The sequence below is a fragment of the Vipera berus genome (assembly GCF_964194415.1).
Source record: "Vipera berus genome assembly, chromosome: 3".
Lineage (NCBI taxonomy): Eukaryota > Metazoa > Chordata > Lepidosauria > Squamata > Viperidae > Vipera > Vipera berus.
Window position 1 is genome coordinate 214,619,447 of NC_138204.1, and position 20,373 is coordinate 214,639,819.

The following is a 20,373-nucleotide window of genomic DNA, read 5'->3' on the forward strand; positions in this document are numbered from 1 at the left end:
CCGGTCTCTGGTTGAGATTTAAAAATTGTGCGTATCAGCTGTTTTAAATCTCAACCAGAGACCGGCTTCCAGCAGCGCAGCCGGAGCCACCGTAGTTAAATGCGCGCGAGCGTGTCATGAGCATGCCGCACCCACATTACACACCTTGACCGTTATAACTGCCATACAAGTGTATGTACTGGCTCCCTTATCATTCAGCCCTTGCTCTGATGATGTCAACAGCCAGTTGACAAAAGCTCAGCAATAAAGAAGAATTTTTCTCTTATATCCCGGAGTTCATCGTTTTTATTTTTACTGATTTCAAATATATGTATGCATGTATGCATGCATGTTTTTTTTCCTCTTACATGCCTTAGTATCTACATAAGAGATACAGTATTAAGACATATAAGAGACACTATATTAAGATATGTCTATATTGGGTCCTTGAGAAAGACTTGATGGATGGACAAAAATGCCAAATTTGGCATTAATTAAGATATTAAGAGGTATAAGAGGTATTAAGACATACAAGAGACAATACATTTATATAGATGCAAGTTTTTTCTCTTACATGTCTTAGCATCTATATAAGAGATATTAGGACATATAAGAGACACTGTATTAAGATATCTCTATACTGGGTCCTTGAGAAAAACTTGATAGATGGACAAAAATGCCAAATTTGGCATTAATTAAGATATATAAAGGGATGCGGTGGCTCAGTGGGTTAGGATGCTGAGCTTGTCGATCCGATGGTCGGCAGTTTGGTGGGTCAAATCCCGAGTGTCGCGTAACAGAGTGAGCGCCTGTTACTCGGCCCAGCTTCTGCCAACCTAGCAGTTCTAAAGCACGTAAAAATGCAAGTAGAAAAATAGGGACCACTACGGTGGGAAGGTAACAGCGTTCCGTGCGCCTTTGGCGTCTAGTCATGCCAGCCAAATGACCACGGAGACGTCCTCGGACAAGCGCTGGCTTTTTGGCTTTAAAATGCAGATGAGCACCGGCCCCTAGAGTTGGAAACGACTAGCATGCATGTGCGGGGGAACCTTTACCTTTACCTTAAGAAGTTGTGAATGGTCCAACTGGAGGTTTTGAAGAAGAGACTGGACAACCCTTTGTCTGAAATGGTATAGGTTCTCCTGCTTGAGCAGGGGGGGAGGTTGGACTAGAATGGAGATGAGCACCGGCCCCTAGAGTTGGAAACGACTAGCACGCATGTGCGGGGGAACCTTTACCTTTAAGATATATAATGAGATATGAAGAGATATAAGAGGTATTAAGACATATAAGAGACCATACATACATACATACATACATACATACATACATACATACACACACCCCCAGAGACACCCAGAGACACCCAGAGACACACGCGCGCACATGCACGCACACGCACATACACGCGCACACACGCACACACACATATATACGTATATATATGTAATTTTTTGGGATTGCTAACAAAGAAATAAAGGGACCTAGCAAGGTATTCTAAATACTTAACAAACACTTAACATATATATATATATTCTATGTATGTACTGTATGCATGTATGTAAGTATGTAAGTATATAAGTATGTATGTATTGTCACTTTTATGTCTTAATATCTCCATTATCTATAAAATGATAATAAAAGATGCTGAGGCCCAAGGAAGAATGCAAAGAAAAGCAACAGAGATGATTTGTTGATTAAGCAGTATGATGAGCAGTTAAAGGAACTAGGCATGCTTACCTAACAAAGAGAAGGATTTGTGGAGACAGGATAGCATCTTCTGATACTTGATGGGCTGTCACAGGGAAGAGGGGCACCTGAGAGCAGGACAAGGAGAAATGGGTGGAAGCTTCTCAGACGGAGATCCAACTTGGAACTAAGGACGAATTTCCTGATTGTGGAAAATCAGTGGAACAGCTTGCCTCCTGGAGTTGCATGGCCTCCATCACTGGAGGCTTTCAAGGAAAGCTTGGACAATCACTTGTCTGGGATGGTTTAAGGACCCCTGCCTTGGACAGGGGGCGGGTTGGGCTAGATGAAAAAAAAAGGATCTGCTTTTCTCCAGAGCCCTTTTCCCCCAACCTTCTTCTGCCAATCCTGAAGGCAACGGATGACCTTGAGTAAACTTTAGTTCATATACACTGAGTTGGGGAAAATGATAGAGTTGGCAGAGTCTATAGATTCAGGGGGTCTTTTCAAGCACTTTGGAGGAGGAGGAGGAGCAGGAGGAGGAGGAGGAGGAGGAGGAGGAGGAGGAGGAGGAGGAGGAGGAGGAGGAGGAGGAGGAGGAGGAGGAGAACTGTGCGGTCCCTGGTCCTTTCAGGACTTGGTGATTTTCTTGCATACATTTCATTACCCAACTAAGTAACATCATCAGTACTAGAAGGGAGTGGGGTTTGTGGAGAGGAAGAGGAGGAGGAGGAGGAGGAGGAGGAGGAGGAGGAGGAGAACTGTTGGGTCCCTGGTCCTCTCTGGGCTTGGTGGTTTTCTTGCAGACGTTTCATTACCCAACTAGGTAACATCATCAATGCAGTGATGTTACTTATACGCAAATGCTGGTCTTCATAAGATTTAGTTTCCAGCAACTTCCTATTCAATTTTCCAGATTACTGGTGTGTTTCTTCAACTGTCTCCCTGAACATTGGAGGCATTATTTCATATGCAATCTGATCCGGACATTCCCCTTCCTTTCACAAAATATGAGTTTGCATTTCATTTTTAGCAGCAACAAATTGCAAATGCTTGGTTCATTAGTAAGAGAGCTAATTAACACTCACACGTCTGCCACCCAGCCAGAGTTTTCCTGTTGTGTTCAATTTGAATAGTCAGTCTATCCCTCTCAGCATCACTTCCACAAAAACAGATAATTCATGCAAGAATTTTCTCATTAAGAGAACCTCTATGACACATCTTTTTTTTTAATCAGCATCTGGCAGTCAAAGATAACGATACATTAAATTTCCCAGCGTTGTTTCTCATCTTTTAAATGTTGAACACTTAGATCATTCCATTTTGCTTCTACATTTGAGGCGAATATGTCTGCCTATAAACTGTACTGCAGTTCTTTAAAATGCTACTATTCTTTTTTAAAGAAAAAAAATTCTGACAAACTTTTTTTGAAACTGATACTTGTAATTTCTGTAATATGTGCAACCGGGATGCCAGAATAGATAGGATATACGCTCTAAAACATCCCTACCTACGTATCCCATGAGGTGTGAGCAGATGTGTTTAAAGTTCTCCATAGGACCGAGAACCTAGGCAATTTCGTGGAGGAGGGTAACAAAATTCAATAGCCATTGTGAAAAGGATGTAATAAAACTGGAAAATATGTAGAAGAAGGAGCCAAATTTCAGCTTCAGGGTAAAATCAGTATGAAAGTGTTATCGCTTCATTCATTCAATCAATCATTCATTCAATCAGTCAATGAATCAAGTTATAGGCCACCAACTTCAAATAATTTTGAGTGGCATATTTCTTTATCTCAATTTTTTTCATCTCTCTCTCTCTCTCTCTCTCTCTCTCTCTCTCTCTCTCTCTCTCTCTCTCTCTCTCTCTCTCTCTCTCTCTCTCTCTCTCTCTCTCTCTCTTTATCTCCGTATGTCTCTATTTCTTTATTTCTGTCATCTCTCTGTATGTCAGTTTCTCTCTCTCTCTCTCTATCTCTTTATTTCCATATCTCTCTTTTTTGTCTACCTCTATCCCTGCCTCTATTTATCTATATATCTGTCTTTCTGTCTTTCTGTCTGTCTTTCTGCCTGCCTGCCTATCTATCTGTCTGTCTGTCTGTCTGTCTGTCTGTCTGTCTGTCTGTCTGTCTGTCTGTCTGTCTGTCTGTCTATCTATCTATCTATCTATCTATCTATCTATCTATCTATCTATCTATCTATCTATCTATCTATCTATCTATCTATCTCAATCTCTTTATCTATCTCTGCCTCTGCATCTCTGTCTTTCTCTCTCTACTCTCTCTATCTGTATTTCTACCATCTCTATCTCTCTATCTCCTTATCTCTGTCCTTCTCTATCACTATATTAAAAAATACAACTGACCAGAAAAACATGCAAAGCCATCCCTTATTCCTCCCCGCCCCCTCCACACGCCAGGCCACCAACCCGGAAAGATTGGAGAACGCTGTCCTAGGCCAGTGATGGCAAAGCTTTCGTGCATCTCAAAACTTCAGAATTTACCTATTTTGAGTCTGCTGGCAAGTCACACACAAACACACAAACACACACACACACACACACACACACACACCCCTACACCCCTACACCCCTACTGGACAAAAAGAGACCTCTCCAGTTCTCCTCTCCTCCAGACTCTGCTCTCTGGACCTTCTGGAAGTCATGTGAGAAGGCCCTACTCTTGTGAGCCTCTGGAGCTTCTAAAACTCATGCAAGATAGCTTTTTGTAGGCCTCAGAGGCTCTTTGCTTCTTCTTCTGCTGGTTGTGACTGGATATTTCTTTGCAGTCATCTGATCTTTAGCACTCTTTTTAAGAGCCATTCAGGCCCCTTGGTGGCTTATCTGTGCCTTCAGAGTCAGTTGAACCAGAGTGCAAACAATTGCCGAATCCTCTTGGAGCTGCTGAAAGGACTGTGTTGTAGACAGGAGACAACACCTATCTAATTCTTTTAACAGTTTTTCTATTATTTTCCCTACAAAGTTCTTCATTATAAAGAAGGGTGAGAATTACCGCATCGTAAGAACACTCTAAAAATCCAGGACAACGGAAAACAGCCTTTACCTCAGCCTTGATGACTTGTAGGTGTGTGGGCTTCTCTTCCTACAATTTTCAGCAAGGACAATGGGGCTGAGTCATCTTTAGAGTTGACGTTTCCACACCTAGATGGCTGTCAGGTTGAGGAACACTGATCAAGTTGCTAGAGTCCCTGGCTGGCTCTTGCTAAATGCAGAATCCGGTAACATCTGCGGCTAACACTGGCTTAGATGCCACCAAAAGCATGGGGAGAAGAGACTTGTCCATGTATTGGCCCAAATAAAATGAGAGGAACATGTAGCCTGTCCTTGACCTGTCCATACTGAGGAATAAAATCGAGGGAAAAGATGTAACTGTAGCAATACAAGACTGTAAGCTCAGAACAATACAAGCCTGTTCTGATGTTCAACCCAAGACCCATCCTAGTCCAAGCTTACTGTGGTCAATCAGATGTTCTAGGGTGGAGATAGAGAACCTATCACATGCATGTCATAGGTGATGTGCCATGTCATTTTTATTGACACACCAGGCCTCTGGACCATCTGGAAGATGCACAAGAGAGGCCTGCTCACCTCTAGCAAAATTTCTTCTTTTTCTTCTTCTTCTTCTTCTTCTTCTTCTTCTTCTTCTTCTTCTTCTTCTTCTTCTTCTTCTTCTTCTTCTTCTTCTTCTTCTTCTTCTCCTCCTCCTCCTCCTCCTCCTCCTCCTCCTCCTCCTCCTCCTCCTCCTCCTCCTCCTGGAAAAAACAGTCCAGTTGCCTTTTTTAAAAAGCCCCTTTGAGATAAGAGTCAACAGAATACAAGGAATGTTGGGCTTTGTTTGTGGCTACATAGAGATTCTAAGCTGATTCCTCTTTTGACTCCGCCCCCAGGTTCTGCCACTCCTTCCCCTAAATCAACTGAATCTTAGAAATCTTAGAAAAAGTCTTTCTAGCTTGTCCTCTTTTCGCAGGCCAGTGCAATCCCTCTTCATTATTCAACATTTATAGATAATGCTGCTTTATGGATAAAATAAATAAATAAATCTGATTTCTGTTAATCTGTGCCTGCACATCTTCTCCGTTTTTCCCAAACTCCATTAACAAAGGTGCACTTTCTATGTGCAGGTTCTGAATGACCCCCATCCTTCCATTTTCAAATCTCTTTGAAGATAAAAAGAATGTAGAAAAAGAGACATATTGTTAATGTCAATCATGAGAAACTCGGTGGGGCACAGTGGGGTAGGGAGGTTCCCCCATACATGCTCTAAGCTACTAAATCATGTTTGGTCAAGCAGCATTATTGCCTGCTTCAGAGGACAGGAAAAAAGGTTTCCCTTCCACCAGCAGAAGCAAAAGCAGTGAGATAGGTTAGGAAATCTCATGAAATATAATAATAGGTGGAACATTTTTTCTCCTACCTAGAGGTTTATTCTTGACCCTTAGCAAATTTAAACCATGTAAATATTGCAAAATCCAGCACTTGTGGTAATTGTTTTAACTTTAAGGAAAAGCTTTATTATTAAAAAAAATCCATTGAAGATATTTGATGGGGAATAGTACGGTTTTACGAACGAGCGACAGAGTGAGAGAGCAGATGCTTGAAACGATTTGAATATTTCACTTCGGCAATCTTCTTTAACGTTTAGGTCAAACGTTAAAAAAATGTGGCGTCTATAAATGTGTTTATATAGAATGCGAATGCTAGGGTAGAGGTTTCATTTGTGGTTTCTTAGTTAAAGGGAGCTTAATTAATTAGTTAAGGCTCTTACCACTTCTGTTGAGAAGGTAGACCATTTCTGAAAGCCAATACATTGTCCTCCTTGAACCAGCAAATGTCACATGATTGTGGTGGTCATTAAAAACAAGCCAACCATGGTCACAAACACAGGGCTCCTAAGGAATAGAAAACCAGTTTTGTTAACCAGCCTTTGTTAAGGCACCAGGCTACAAAGTGGGACACCTTGAGTTCTAGTTCCGGCTTAGGCATGAAAGCCAGGTGGGTGACTTTGGGGCCAACCACCGAGAGACGGTGAGTTCTAGTCCCACCTTAGCCATGAAAGTTGGCTGGGTGACTTTGGGCCAACCACCGAGAGATGGTGAGTTCTAGTCCCACCTTAGCCATGAAAGTTGGCTGGGTGACTTTGGGCCAACCACCGAGAGACGGTGAGTTCTAGTCCCACCTTAGCCATGAAAGTCGGCTGGGTGACTTTGGGCCAATCACCGAGAGACGCTGAGTTCTAGTCCCACCTTAGCCATGAAAGTCGGCTGGGTGACTTTGGGCCAATCACCGAGAGACGCTGAGTTCTAGTCCCACCTTAGCCATGAAAGTCGGCTGGGTGACTTTGGGCCAATCACCGAGAGACGGTGAGTTCTAGTCCCATCTTAGCCATGAAAGTCGGCTGGGTGACTTTGGGCCAATCACCGAGAGACGGTGAGTTCTAGTCCCACCTTAGCCATGAAAGTCGGCTAGGTGACTTTGGGCCAATCACCGAGAGACGGTGAGTTCTAGTCCCACCTTAGCCATGAAAGTCGGCTGGGTGACTTTGGGCCAACCACCGAGAGACGGTGAGTTCTAGTCCCACCTTAGCCATGAAAGTTGGCTGGGTGACTTTGGGCCAACCACCGAGAGACGGTGAGTTCTAGTCCCACCTTAGCCATGAAAGTTGGCTGGGTGACTTTGGGCCAACCACCGAGAGATGGTGAGTTCTAGTCCCACCTTAGCCATGAAAGCATGCTAAGTGATTTTGGGCCAATCATCAAGAGACTCTGATTTCTAGTCCTGCCTTAGGCATGAAAGCCAGCTGGGTGTTATTGCACCAATAACTAGGAGATGGAGAGTTCCAGTCCCTTCATAGACATGAAAGGCAGCTGGTGCACTTTAGGGCAATCATCAGAAGACAGTGAATTCCGTTCCCACATTATGCATGAAAGCCATCTAGGTGACCTCGGACAATTCACTAGTCTCACTTTAGGCATAAAAGCTGGCTGGGTAACTTTGGGATAATGACTCTCAGCTCACCTCACCTCACCTGTTGTAGGGAAAATAGGAGAGAGGGAGGGAGGCATGGTGGATATATTTGTTGCCTTGGGTGATTTGCCAAAATAGTAAAGGTAAGATACAAACAAACAAGGAGATTTGCTGCCCGTAGAATCCTCTGTGCAAGAAACCCAGAGTTCTTGATGTCTACGGCGATGTATCGCTTCTTTGTCATCTGAAACTGGCTCAGGAATTCTGGGAGTTGAAGTCCACGAGTCATAAAAGAGCCAAGGTTGCCTGCCCCTGGCATAGGATCTCCTGCTTGAGCAGGGGGTTGGACTAGAAGGCCTCCAAGGTCCCTTCCAGCTCTGTTATTCTGCTTCTTCTCTTGGTCTCCTCCAGCTTCTCTTTCTGCTGACCTCCCTCCCTTTTGCTCTCCTTCTCCAGGTGATCTGTACCTTGGTGGCTGCTTTCCTTCACTTTTTCTTCCTCTCCTCCTTCTGCTGGGTGCTAACAGAAGCTTGGCAATCCTACATGGCCGTGACGGGCAGGCTACGGAACCGCATCATTCGTAAACGTTTCCTGTGTCTTGGATGGGGTGAGCATCCCTCGCTCAAACGGCGGTGAAAGTTGCGATCTGTGTTCACGATGTAGCCTATGTACCAAAGGCAAATCAAAAGGTTAAGGCTGGCTTTAGACTTTGCAAAATGGAGGCTCTGCCAGGCATGAAGAATCCTGAAGATTCTTAAGTTGATCGATCTTCTTGATCTGTTGCTCAAGCCTATAGACAAGAATCGGGTCAACCGAAGTTCAATACAGGAGAGTCCTCGCCTTACAACTAGAATTGAGCCCGAAAATTTTGGTTGCTAAGTGAGACATCTGTTAAGTGAGTTTTGTCCCATTTTACAATTTTTCCTGCCACAGTTGTGAAATCAATCACTGATGTTCTTAAGTGAGTAACACGGTTGTTAAGTGAATCTGGCTTTTCCCCATTGACTCCGCTTGTCAGAAGGCTGAAAAAGGGGATCAGATGACCTCGGGACACTGCGACCATCATATCTATGAGCCAGTTGTCAAGTATCTGAATTTTGTTCACCTAATCCTAGGGATGCTGCAATGCCCGTAAGTGTGAAAAATGATCATAAGTCCCTGTTTTCAGGGCTGTTGTAACTTTGAACGGTTACTAAATGAATGGTTTTAAGACTATTTGTACTAAATTGGCGCTAGATAAGCGTCAATAGAATTCAAGAAGGATTGGACTTAGACCGTTAGTTGAAACGTAACATAACGATTCTAGGCTAATGACTTGCTTAACTCTGCCCCCCCCCCCGATTCCGTCTGCTCTTCTACTGCTGTCTCTGCCATCAAAAATATCAAGAATTAGCAATTCTTGAAGCTTTAAAGCAGTTAATCCCAAATTTGCCATATTGTGTCAATGGTTCATTAATTTGCTGGGTGGAAATCTTTCCTAACATCTTATACCAAATACCCATTTGGAATGTTTGCATATGCCATAGTGTCTGATTTTCCTCTAGGCTGCATCAACAGAGGGACAGAATCAAGATCACATGAAGTGTTAGTCCCGCTATATAATGCCTTGGTAAGGCCACACTTGAAATACTGCATCCAGTTTTGGTCATCATGACCCAAAAAAGATGTTGAGACTCCAGAAAGAGAGCAGAGAAAAGCAACAAAGATGATTAGGGGACTGGAGGCTAAAACATAGAAGGAACGGTTGCGGGAATGTCTAGTCTAATGAAGAGAAGATCTGGGGTTAAATGAAAGCAGTCTTCCAATATCTCAGGGGCTGCCCCAAAGAAGAGGGAGTCAAGCTATTCTCCAAAGCACCTGAAGGCAGGACAAGAAGCAACGGATGGAAACTAATCAAGAAGAGAACCAATCTAGAACTAAGAAAGAATTTTCTGACAGTGAGAACAATTAGCCAGTGGAACAACCTGCCTCCAGAAGCAATGAATGCTCCAACACTGGAAGTTTTTAAGAAGAGACAGCCATTTGCCTAGAATGATATAGGACAGACATGCCAAACTCACGATGTCATGTGATGTCGCACAACGTTTCGGAATGATTTTGTCATTGCCAGCAATGGGATGGGCATGGCTTCCGCATGACGCATCCGGCCCGTCGGCCGGCAGATTGACACCCCTGATATAGGATCTCCTGCTTGAGCATGGGGGGGGGGTTGTCCTAGAAGACCTCCAAGGTCCCTTCAAACTCTGTTGTTCTTGAGAAGGCTAGGAAGCCAGAGATAGTGAAAACAAATAGCCCAGGGATAAGTGAATCAATCATTTAACTAAGAAGAAAATTGTAGACATTTTGAACATATTGGATACAAACATGTTTAGCCTTGAGAAGAAATTGCTAATTGGGATAGAATATCAACCCTTAAGTGGATGTCACAGGCTCTCTTTAGTGATGGATAAACATGGCTATAAGCTAATTCTAAGAACAGGAACCAGAAAATTGATAATTGGCAGTTACTGAGCAGATCACCATGGCACAGCTGAAGTTCTAGACAGATTTCAATTCATTCTCTTTTGAGGTGTACCTTCTTAGAAAATAAGACTTGAATTTCCTCTTGACCGTAGCCCCCATATGTTTTTATGGTGGACCAATATATATATTGACCATCTACCTTCCCATTCTTTCATTCAGATAAGACTGATATGGAGAAATACGTATTTGGATATCTTAGAGGAGGAGGTGGTGGTTAAAGTTGGAAGGATGAAGTGGGAGAAGGATGGTTTTGAGGAGGGTCTAGAACAGGGGGTCTTCCAACTTGGCCCTTTTACGACTTGTGGACTTCAACTCCCAGAATTCCTCAGCCAGGCACACTGGCTGAGGAATTCTGGGAGTTGAAGTCCACAAGTCGTAAAAGGGCCAAGTTGGAAGAACCCCCTGGTCTAGGATAACTCGCCATGGCTGACTCAGCACAGCCAACTCACCACAGGACAGCTCACTGCGGTCAACTCACTGTGGGACAATTCAACACAGGATAAGTCAGGAGAGGGACAAGTGATCTTCTCATTTCGAGGACTTCTAACTTGAGAAGGTTGAAACCAAAAAGACAAAGGCTGCTGCAAAATCACTTGTCCCTCTCTTGAGCTATCCCGCATTGTATTGTCCAACGGGTAGTGGTGGGATTCAGCCAGTTCGCACCAGTTCGTCAGAACCGGTAGCTAATTTTTTTTGATGCCCAGGCCCAGAATGGACTTCCGGAAGCGGCATCCACACGGAGAACCGGTTGTTCACCTATTTAAATCCCACCACTGCCCACCGGGAGTTGTCCCGCAGTGAGTTGACTGCAGTGAGTCAGCCGGGCTGAGTCAGCTGGAGAAAGTCAGCTGGGACCAGTTGTCCCATTGCATCTTGAGGAAGACTCTTGTCAATAGTAAGATGCCCTCTTTTTAGACCTGATGGGGAGAGTGGATGTGGAGTGTTGTGATACGGAGAGATACAGCCAGAAACAAATGGAGCAAAGGAAAGTAGCAATTTGGTCTTGTTCTTCTCTTCTGGATCCAAGGACTGGTGACCAACATCTCATGGTTGATGCTGGTAAATTACGGGGCCATCTGCAATTAAACAATGATCATCCACAACCTTGGAGTGGCTGGATTGGTAGACCTATGTTATAGGTAGTCCTCGAACCTACGGCCACAACTGAGTCCAACATTTCTGTTGCTAAGCGAGACAGTTGTTCAAGGAATTTTGCCCTATTTTACGATTTTTCTCGCTACAGTCACTGCTATTATTAATTTAGTAACATGGTTGTTAAGTGAATCTGGCTTCCACACTGACTTTGCTTGTCAGAAGGTTGCAAAAGGGGATCACATGATTCCGGGACACTGCACCAGGCTACAAGTTGTCTTCCAGTTGTCTTCCGTGTGAGATTCAAGGTGCTGGTAATGACCTAGAAAGCCCTACATGGCATGGGTCCGGAATACCTCAGGGAGCACCTGCGGCCGGCATCAACTTCCCTCCGCCCAGTACGCTCCCACAGAGAGGGCCTCCTCAGGGTGCCACCGGTCAGAGGATGTCGTCTGGTGGCCCCCAGGGGGAGGGCGTTCTCTGTGGGCGCGCCGGATTTATGGAACCGTCTTCCGGTTGAGCTCCGGATGGCGCCCGACCTTCGCTCCTTCTGGCGCGATCTAAAGACCTACCTGTTCGAACAAGCCGGCCTATCCTGATGGGGGATGGGTTTGGGTTTTATTGCTTTTTATGTATTTTAACTTATTGTTATAGTTTTTGGGCATCTTGTTTAATCTCTTTTAATTTTTGTATTCTTGTCTTTTAACATGTATTGCCCTGTTCACCGCCCTGAGTCCTTCGGGAGAAGGGCGGTATACAAATAAAATTATTATTATTATTATTATTATTATTATTATTATTATTATTATTATTATTATTATTATTATTATTATTATTATTATTATTATTATTATTATTATTATTATTATTATTATTATTATTATTACAAAGTGAGAGATCTTGAGTTCTAGTCCCAGCTTAGGCATGTAGGATGGTTGAGTGACTTTGGGCCAATCAACGAGACCACATCTCTTCCTCAGGATTCCAGCTCTTAAACAAGCATTATTTCCCAATTATTGTTTATCTAACTAAAACAGGAGTATGGTTTCAGTTCAACAAAAAGGCCATAGATCCACTTGGCCAAGCTTTTTTCTAAATTATTCAGATGTTACTCCTTCCAAGCAGCTCCTATATTCCCTCAATTCAGATAGTCCTCAACTTAAACTATTCATTTAGTGACTGTTCGAAGTTACAGCGTCATGGTGTTCTGTACCAGCCTGCTACTGGCCCTGCAGAAAAGGCAGGGACAACCCCTTTTACAAGAAGGCAAGAGGCTGGAACTAAGCCTGCCAAATTTATTGATACAAAAACAAATAGAACAAGACACAAACCAAGAAACAGGAGCTTTTCAAGCGGTTGCCTTCAGCAAACCAGCCCTCCCACGCATTCCCCTTTATATACAGTTCAGGACGTGGCTTCTCTCTGCCTCCTTCCGAGGAGCCCCATTGCCTTCCTCTGTTTACTCCTGATTGACTGCCTCCTGCGTCGGGCGTCCTTGAACAGGGCCAGCTGTGGGTCATCTTCATCCACGCTGTCAGGCTCACACAGCTGGGTCTGCGTCATGACCAGGTGAGAGGGGCCTGGCTGAGGGCTCTCATCAAGCTGTCCAACCCCCTCAGCAAGCTCTTCAACACCCCCCTCCTCCTCCTCCTCTGAGTCGTCCGACCCAACTGCCGAACCCACAGGCTGACCCTGAATCACAAGACATGGGAAAAAGTGACCTATGACCATGTTTCACACTTATGACCATTGCAGCATCACTACATTTAATGTGAAGACAATTCACATGCTTGACAACTGTCACACAGTTGCACTGTCCCCGGAGTCATGTGACCTGTTTTTGTGACTTTCCGACAAGCAAAATCAACGGGAAAGCCAGATTCACTTAACAGCTGGGTCACCTCCTTAACAACTGCAGTGATCCATTTAACAATGGTGGCGAGAGAGATCGTAAAATGGGGCAGAATTCACTTACCAACAGTCTCGCTTATCGAGAAAAGTTTGGGGCTCAGTTGCGCCCGTAAATCGAGAGTTATCTGTGTCTTCATATATGAATATTAAAAATGTACACTGGTCCAAATCTTCGGGGCATTGAGCGTTTTTGGAGAAGATCTCTGGAGACCTTAGGCAAACTTCACAAGATCCGGGGATGTTGCCTTATTCTCCTGCGAGATTTTATAAGATGTTGATATTCCGTCGCAAAACCACCAGGGAGGATTCGTTCTTTCCGTATGAGGTTTGAAGAGCTGGTGAGGTTTCAAGCAGTTTGTGCAAACGTGAACCGAGTTGGTGACTTGCCCTCCTAAAAAGGGAACATACAGCAGTCCTCCAGTATCCGAGGGGTGTCAAAAAGAAGATGGGGGAGGTCAACCCCTTCTCCAAAGCAGTTGAAATCAGGAGAAGAAGCAACGGATGGACACTAAACAAGGAGAGAAGCAACCTGGAACTAAGGAACAGCTAGCCACCAGAAGTTGTGAATGCTCCAACCCTGGAGGTTTTCAAGAAGAGATTGGACAGCCATTTGACTGGGATAGTAGAGGCAGTGGTGGGACTCAGCCAGTTTGCACCAGTTCGGTAGCTACTGTATTTTCCGGCATATAAGACGACTTTTTAACCCATCAAAATTATCTCAAAAGTTGGGGGGGGTTGTCTTATACGCCCAGTCGTCTTATACGCCGGAAAATACGGTAATTTTTTTGTTGCCCAGGCCCAGAGTGGACTTCCAGAAGTGACATCCACACAGAGAACCGGTTGTTCCCATATTTGAATCCCACCACTGGGCAAAAGGTCTCCTGCCTGCCTGAGCATGGGGTTGGACCAGAAGATTTCCAAGGTCCCTTACAACTCTGTTATTCTGTTACACTCTCCGGGATGTATGAAAGGATACGACAGTTTGTGTTGCTGATGATTGTTATGGTTTGAGGAGAATGTTTTGACAAAAATGGGAAAATCCTTTCCACCTGCGGGGTGAAGCGGAACCATCGCAACGGATTTCCACACGTTCTGCTTGGTCTAAGGGAGAACCCAGCCAAATCAACGTTTTCCCTCTCTGGAGACTCTCACTGTTTACCGTTGCCTGGCTGTATTGAATGAAAGGATTGTAATTTATTTACTCTCGGTCTTACCTCATGTAATCCTGGCTTAATTGTCATTTAATATCCTTCAGAGCTCAGCCAGGAAGACAGCTGCCAGATTCACCTAGAGGCAGTTAATTCGCCTCGGGCCAAGATGCTTTTATTTAAAGTCTCATTGAACGACATGCTGATAAAGAGCTGGGCTTTGGCTAGGAAGAAAGTAAAGAGATCAGACAGGAAAAATGGCAATTCTTAGAGCCGCAGAACCTGATTCTAAATAATTCTAAATAAAACTAGGCTAGAAATCATGGGCGCTCCATCACTGGAAATTTTTCAAGAAGAACTGGACAATCACCTGTCTGAGATGGTGTAGGGCCTCCTTGAGCAGGGGGCTGGACTAGAAGACCTCCAGGGTCCCTTCCATATTCCATTCCATAACATACCATACCATATTCCATTCCATATTTTCTATTCTATTCTATTCTATTCTATTCTATTCTATTCTATTCTATTCTATTCTATTCTATTCTATTCTATTCTATTCTATTCTATTCTATTCCATATTCCATATTCCATATTTTCTATTCTATTCTATTCTATTCTATTCTATTCTATTCTATTCTATTCTATTCTATTCTATTCTATTCTATTCTATTCTATTCTATTCTATTCTATTCTATTCTATTCTATTCTATTCCATTCCATATTTTCTATTCTATTCTATTCTATTCTATTCTATTCTATTCTATTCTATTCTATTCTATTCTATTCTATTCTATTCTATTCTATTCTATTCTATTCTATTCTATTCTATTCTATTCCATATTCCATATTCCATATTTTCTATTCTATTCTATTCTATTCTATTCTATTCTATTCTATTCTATTCTATTCTATTCTATTCTATTCTATTCTATTCTATTCTATTCCATATTCCATATTTTCTATTCTATTCTATTCTATTCTATTCTATTCTATTCTATTCTATTCTATTCTATTCTATTCTATTCTATTCTATTCTATTCTATTCTATTCTATTCTATTCTATTCCATATTCCATATTTTCTATTCTATTCTATTCTATTCTATTCTATTCTATTCTATTCTATTCTATTCTATTCTATTCTATTCTATTCTATTCTATTCCATATTCCATATTTTCTATTCTATTCTATTCTATTCTATTCTATTCTGTTCTATTCTATTCTGTTCTATTCTATTGCTTTTCTATATTCTATTCTATTCTATTCTATTCTATTCTATTCTATTCTATTCTATTCTATTCTATTCTATTCTATTCTATTCTATTCTATTCCATTCCATTCCATTCCATTCCATTCCATTCCATATTTTCTCTTCTCTTCTCTTCTCTTCTCTTCTCTTCTCTTCTCTTCTCTTCTCTTCTCTTCTCTTCTCTTCTCCATACTAAGAAGGGGCAAAATGGATTTAGAAGACGAGACAGGAGGGAGAAACTCTTGTTCCTCAAGGCAATTTTTGTTTTTGCTTTAATAAATCTTGGTGCAACTATTTTTTTTTAAAAAAAATTGTGTCTCACTGCATTTTAACTGATTCTCTCTAGGTCTCCCTGCCTTGGTGGTTGCTATCTCTGTGGGGTTTACTAAAGCCAAGGGCTATGGCACCGGGAACTAGTGAGTAAGCAATTCCTCCTTTCCCTTTTCTGTCCAGAAATAGGAGCAATTCAGATTTGATATCAGGTAGCCTTGTCATTGAGGAATAATCGTTTAACCCCTAGCCAGTTTTCTCCACGTTGCATCTGAGGAGGAAAAACTCTGAGTGCCACCATTTTTCTTTGCCTGCACTAAATTCTCTTCTCTTCTTCCTTGCCTAGCTGCTGGCTGTCTTTGGAGGGTGGTCTACTCTACGCCTTCGTGGGACCGGCCGCTGCTGTGGTTTTGGTATATGATTCCGCCCCCCCCCACTTCTAAATATTCCCCCTCTACTGTCCTGCTTGAAGACCTTACAAAGCCTATGTTCTACCTAGGATCTTTGCTCTCAAGATGAACTAAGCCCCAATGGAATGCAGAAGTCCTTAAACTAAGGCCCTTTTTTAAAAAAAAATATGGGTTAATTCCGAAGGGAAAATGCCAAATTCATGGGTAAATTTGTAGGAAAAGTTGGATTGTTGTGTTTTATTTGGGGGTGGGTGGGTGTTGAAGAACAGAGAGAGAGCAGAGAAGATGATTAGGGGGCTGGAGGCTAAACCATATGGTGAAAGGTTGCAGGAAGTGGGAACGTCTACTCTAAGAAAGAGAAGGACTAGGGATGACATGATAGTTGGGTTCCAATATCTGAAGAGTTTTCACAGAGAAGAGGGGGTCAACCTATTCTCCAAGGCACCTGAGAAGAGGCAAAGAAATGGATGGAAACCTATCAAGGAGAGATCTAACCTAGAATTAAGGAGAAAATTCCTGACAATGAGATTCAATTAACCAGTGGAACGGCTGGCCTTCAGAAATTCTGGATGCTCCATCACTGGAGGTTTTTAAGAAGAGACTGGACAGCCATTTGTCTGAAATGGTATAGGTTCTCCTGCATGAGCAGGGGGCTGGACTAGAAGACCTTCAAGGTCCCTTCCAGCTCCGTTTTTCTGTGGTCAGTTTTAAAACCCATAGGGCCGGTCTGAGGGTTCTCCAACACTGGAGCTTTTTTTAAGAAGAGATTGGACAGCCGTTCGTCTAAAATGGCATATAGGGTTTCCTGCTTGAGCAGAGGGTTGGACTAGAAGACCTCCATGGCCCCTTCCAACTCTGTCAATCTGTTATCTGAATTCACTCATCAGCAGTGAAAACTTTTTAAATCTCAGCAATCCCCATGATGAGAAGAAATAAACTTTTATTGATGGGATATTTTTTTTAGAATTTAGAACAGTGTGGCTGATGGATACATGTTTTTTTTTGGGGGGGGGGTAATCAAGATATTTGTCATTAAGCCTCTCCCTTTGCAACCACAAATTGTAGCCTATCTCTAACTTAATGCCAAGGGTTAGCAACAGGGAGCTAATTTATTTATTTATTTAAAACAAAGATGGTTGAAGGGAGCCACAGACATCGCCGACCGTGATTTTTCCGTATTCCGAATTGAAACGCCCCATCGTTTTACATAAAACTAAATAAAACCGGGACAATTTATCCCTTTAAAGGAATGGCAGAAGCTAACGGTCCTAAAGGCTATGGCTTATGTTAATTAAGCAGAGCCTCCAGGGTCGGTGGCAATATACCTTTTAACTGCTGAAGCCAGAGAAGCATCAGTTGAAAAAATTAAGCAAGGGGTGTAAAATGGCTATATTATTTCCCTGGACAGCAAAGGAAGAAATTGGCTGCAATTTTATTTCCCTGGGTAGACTTTGGTCATGGGTCCAACACCTATGTGAAGCTACAATCAGGCCAAGCTGGGAGGGTTTCAGCTCTCCTACCGCTAGTAAAATAAATGTAAATAAAAGCTATCTGGGTCTCTGGGGACTTCTTCTGAGCTTTCAGTGGCTCTTTCTAGGACAGGGGTGTGGCAATTCGAAGGCTTGTGGACTTCAACTCCCAGAATACCCCAGCCAGCCAATATGCAGATTATCAACAAGTATAGCTTGTTCATATTAGTAAATTAACCGGTTTTCTGGATTTTAGCATGAGTCCCGATAACCTAAAATACTCAAACAGGCTGCCATTGCAGCCTAAACTAACCAAGATCAAAATTAAACCATGCATATGGTGGTGCAGTGGTTAGAATGCAGTATTGCAGGCTAACTCAACTGCTCGGTGCCAGGAGTTCGATCCTGACGGGCTCAAAAGTTGATTCAGCCTTCCATCCTACCGAGGTCGGTAAAATAAGCACCCAGATTTTGGGTCCAGTGGTGGGATTCAGCCATTTCGCACCACTTCAGCAGAACCGGTAGCTAATTTTTTTGTAGCACAGGCCCAGAATGGACTTCCAGAAATGGCATGCAGACAGAGACCTGGTTGTTCACCTATTTGAATCCCACCACTGGTTATAATCTGCATATTGACTGGCTGGGGAATTCTGGAATAGAATAGAATAGAATAGAATAGAATAGAATAGAATAGAATAGAATAGAATAGAATAGAATAGAATAGAATAGAATAGAATAGAATAGAATAGAATAGAATAGAATGGAATGGAATGGAATGGAATGGAATGGAATGGAATGGAATGGAATGGCATGGCATGGCAAGGCATGGCATGGCATGGCATGGCATGGCATGGCATGGAACGGAACGGAACGGAACGGAACGGAACAGAACAGAACAGAACAGAACAGAACAGAACAGAACAGAACAGAACAGAACAGAATAGAATAGAATAGAATAGAATAGAAAATATGGAATAGAATAGAGTAGAGTAGAGTAGAGTAGAGTAGAGTAGAATAGAATAGAATAGAACAGAACAGAACAGAACAGAACAGAATATGGAATAGAATAGAATAGAATAGAATAGAATAGAATAGAATAGAATAGAATAGAATAGAATAGAATAGAATAGAATAGAATAGAATAGAATAGAATAGAATAGAATAGAATAGAATAGAATAGAAAATATGGAATAGAATAGAATAGAATAGAATAGAATAGAATAGAATAGAATAGAATAGAATAGAATAGAATAGAATAGAATAGAATAGAATAGAATAGAATAGAATAGAATAGAATAGAATGGAATGGAATGGAATGGAATGGAATGGAATGGAATAGAATAGAAAATATGGAATAGAATAGAATAGAATAGAATAGAATAGAATAGAATAGAATAGAATAGAATAGAATAGAATAGAATAGAATAGAATAGAATAGAATAGAATAGAATAGAATGGAATGGAATGGAATGGAATGGAATGGAATGGAATGGAATGGAATGGAATGGAGTGGAGTGGAGTGGAGTGGAGTGGAGTGGAGTGGAGTGGAGTGGAGTGGAGTGGAGTGGAGTGGAGTGGAGTGGAGTGGAATAGAATCTGGAAGGGGCCTTGGAGGTCTTCTACTCCAGCCCCCTGCTCAAGCAGGAGAACGTATACCATTTCAGACAAGTGGCTGTCCACAAGTTGAAGTCCACAAGTCTTGAAAGTTGCAAAGCTTGGACATCCCTGTTCTAGGACAGAGTGAAGTTAGCCAGATGCAAAAGGCCTCTCTTTATCCAAAGAAATACACCACGCACAAATACACACACAGTTTATCTACCAATTTGTGTTCTTTGGAACCCTCCTGGGGAAAAAATGGTTGGCCTCCAACGTTTGCTGTCTCAGACCCCCAAACATTCATCGCACGAAACGATGCTGAGATTCAAAAATGGCTCAGGACAGTTGACCTTGCTAAAAACCCGGCTGGGACTCAAGCTGTCTTCTCCAGCAGAGCTAGGCTAGCAGATGGGGAAGATCTGGAGAACTTTAACGCAGGGGTCTTCAAACCTGGCCCTTGGATGTCTTGTGGACTTCAACTCCCAGAATTCCTCAGCCAGGCAGGCCTGCCTGGCTGAGGAATTCTGGGAGTTGAAGTCCACAAGTCATCCAAGGGCCAGGTTTGAAGAACCGCCGGCTTTAATGGGTGCGTCAAACCTGATCAGGTGTCCAAGTCAACTTTTCTGTTGTTTCTCTTCCAACAGGTAAACATGGTTATTGGCATACTGGTGTTTAACAAACTTGTATCCAAAGATGGAATAACAGATAAGAAACTCAAGGAACGGGCAGGGTAGGCGTCCTAATCATCCTTCCTCTAAGAAATGCGAGCAATCTCTCTCTATATCTATCTTATCATGTAGATGTTTTGCAAAGTCACTCTCGATAACCAGGCAGGAATATTATGCCAAGAAAAAAAATATATATATGGTGGGTTTGGGGAGAGAAAAAAGAAAAAAAAGCTTCAACCAGCCCTCTGAGCATCTTCTTCTGACTTGTAGCATGGAAAGAGCATGGAGTGACACGACCAGTGTGATTTATTTTAACTAGGCATCAATGCAACGGACACCTCTTCAGTTGCACTGAGCATCGAGACCACGAGACAGGGACAATGACGTG

The 20,373-nt window shown here is 42.6% G+C and overlaps 1 protein-coding gene across 1 annotated transcript in view; it reads left to right on the forward strand.

Annotated features, from left to right (window-relative positions):
• ADGRB1 (adhesion G protein-coupled receptor B1) overlaps positions 1-20,373 on the forward strand; it is a gene marked incomplete at its 5' end in the record, with an annotated part of 265,769 nt that overhangs the window by 205,188 nt on the left and 40,208 nt on the right. The window contains 4 exons of the mRNA XM_081323014.1: positions 8,107-8,257; positions 15,919-15,988; positions 16,189-16,255; positions 19,962-20,047. Of these exons, the coding sequence (XP_081179140.1) occupies positions 8,107-8,257; positions 15,919-15,988; positions 16,189-16,255; positions 19,962-20,047 (374 nt within the window). The remainder of the gene's footprint in view (positions 1-8,106; positions 8,258-15,918; positions 15,989-16,188; positions 16,256-19,961; positions 20,048-20,373) is intronic.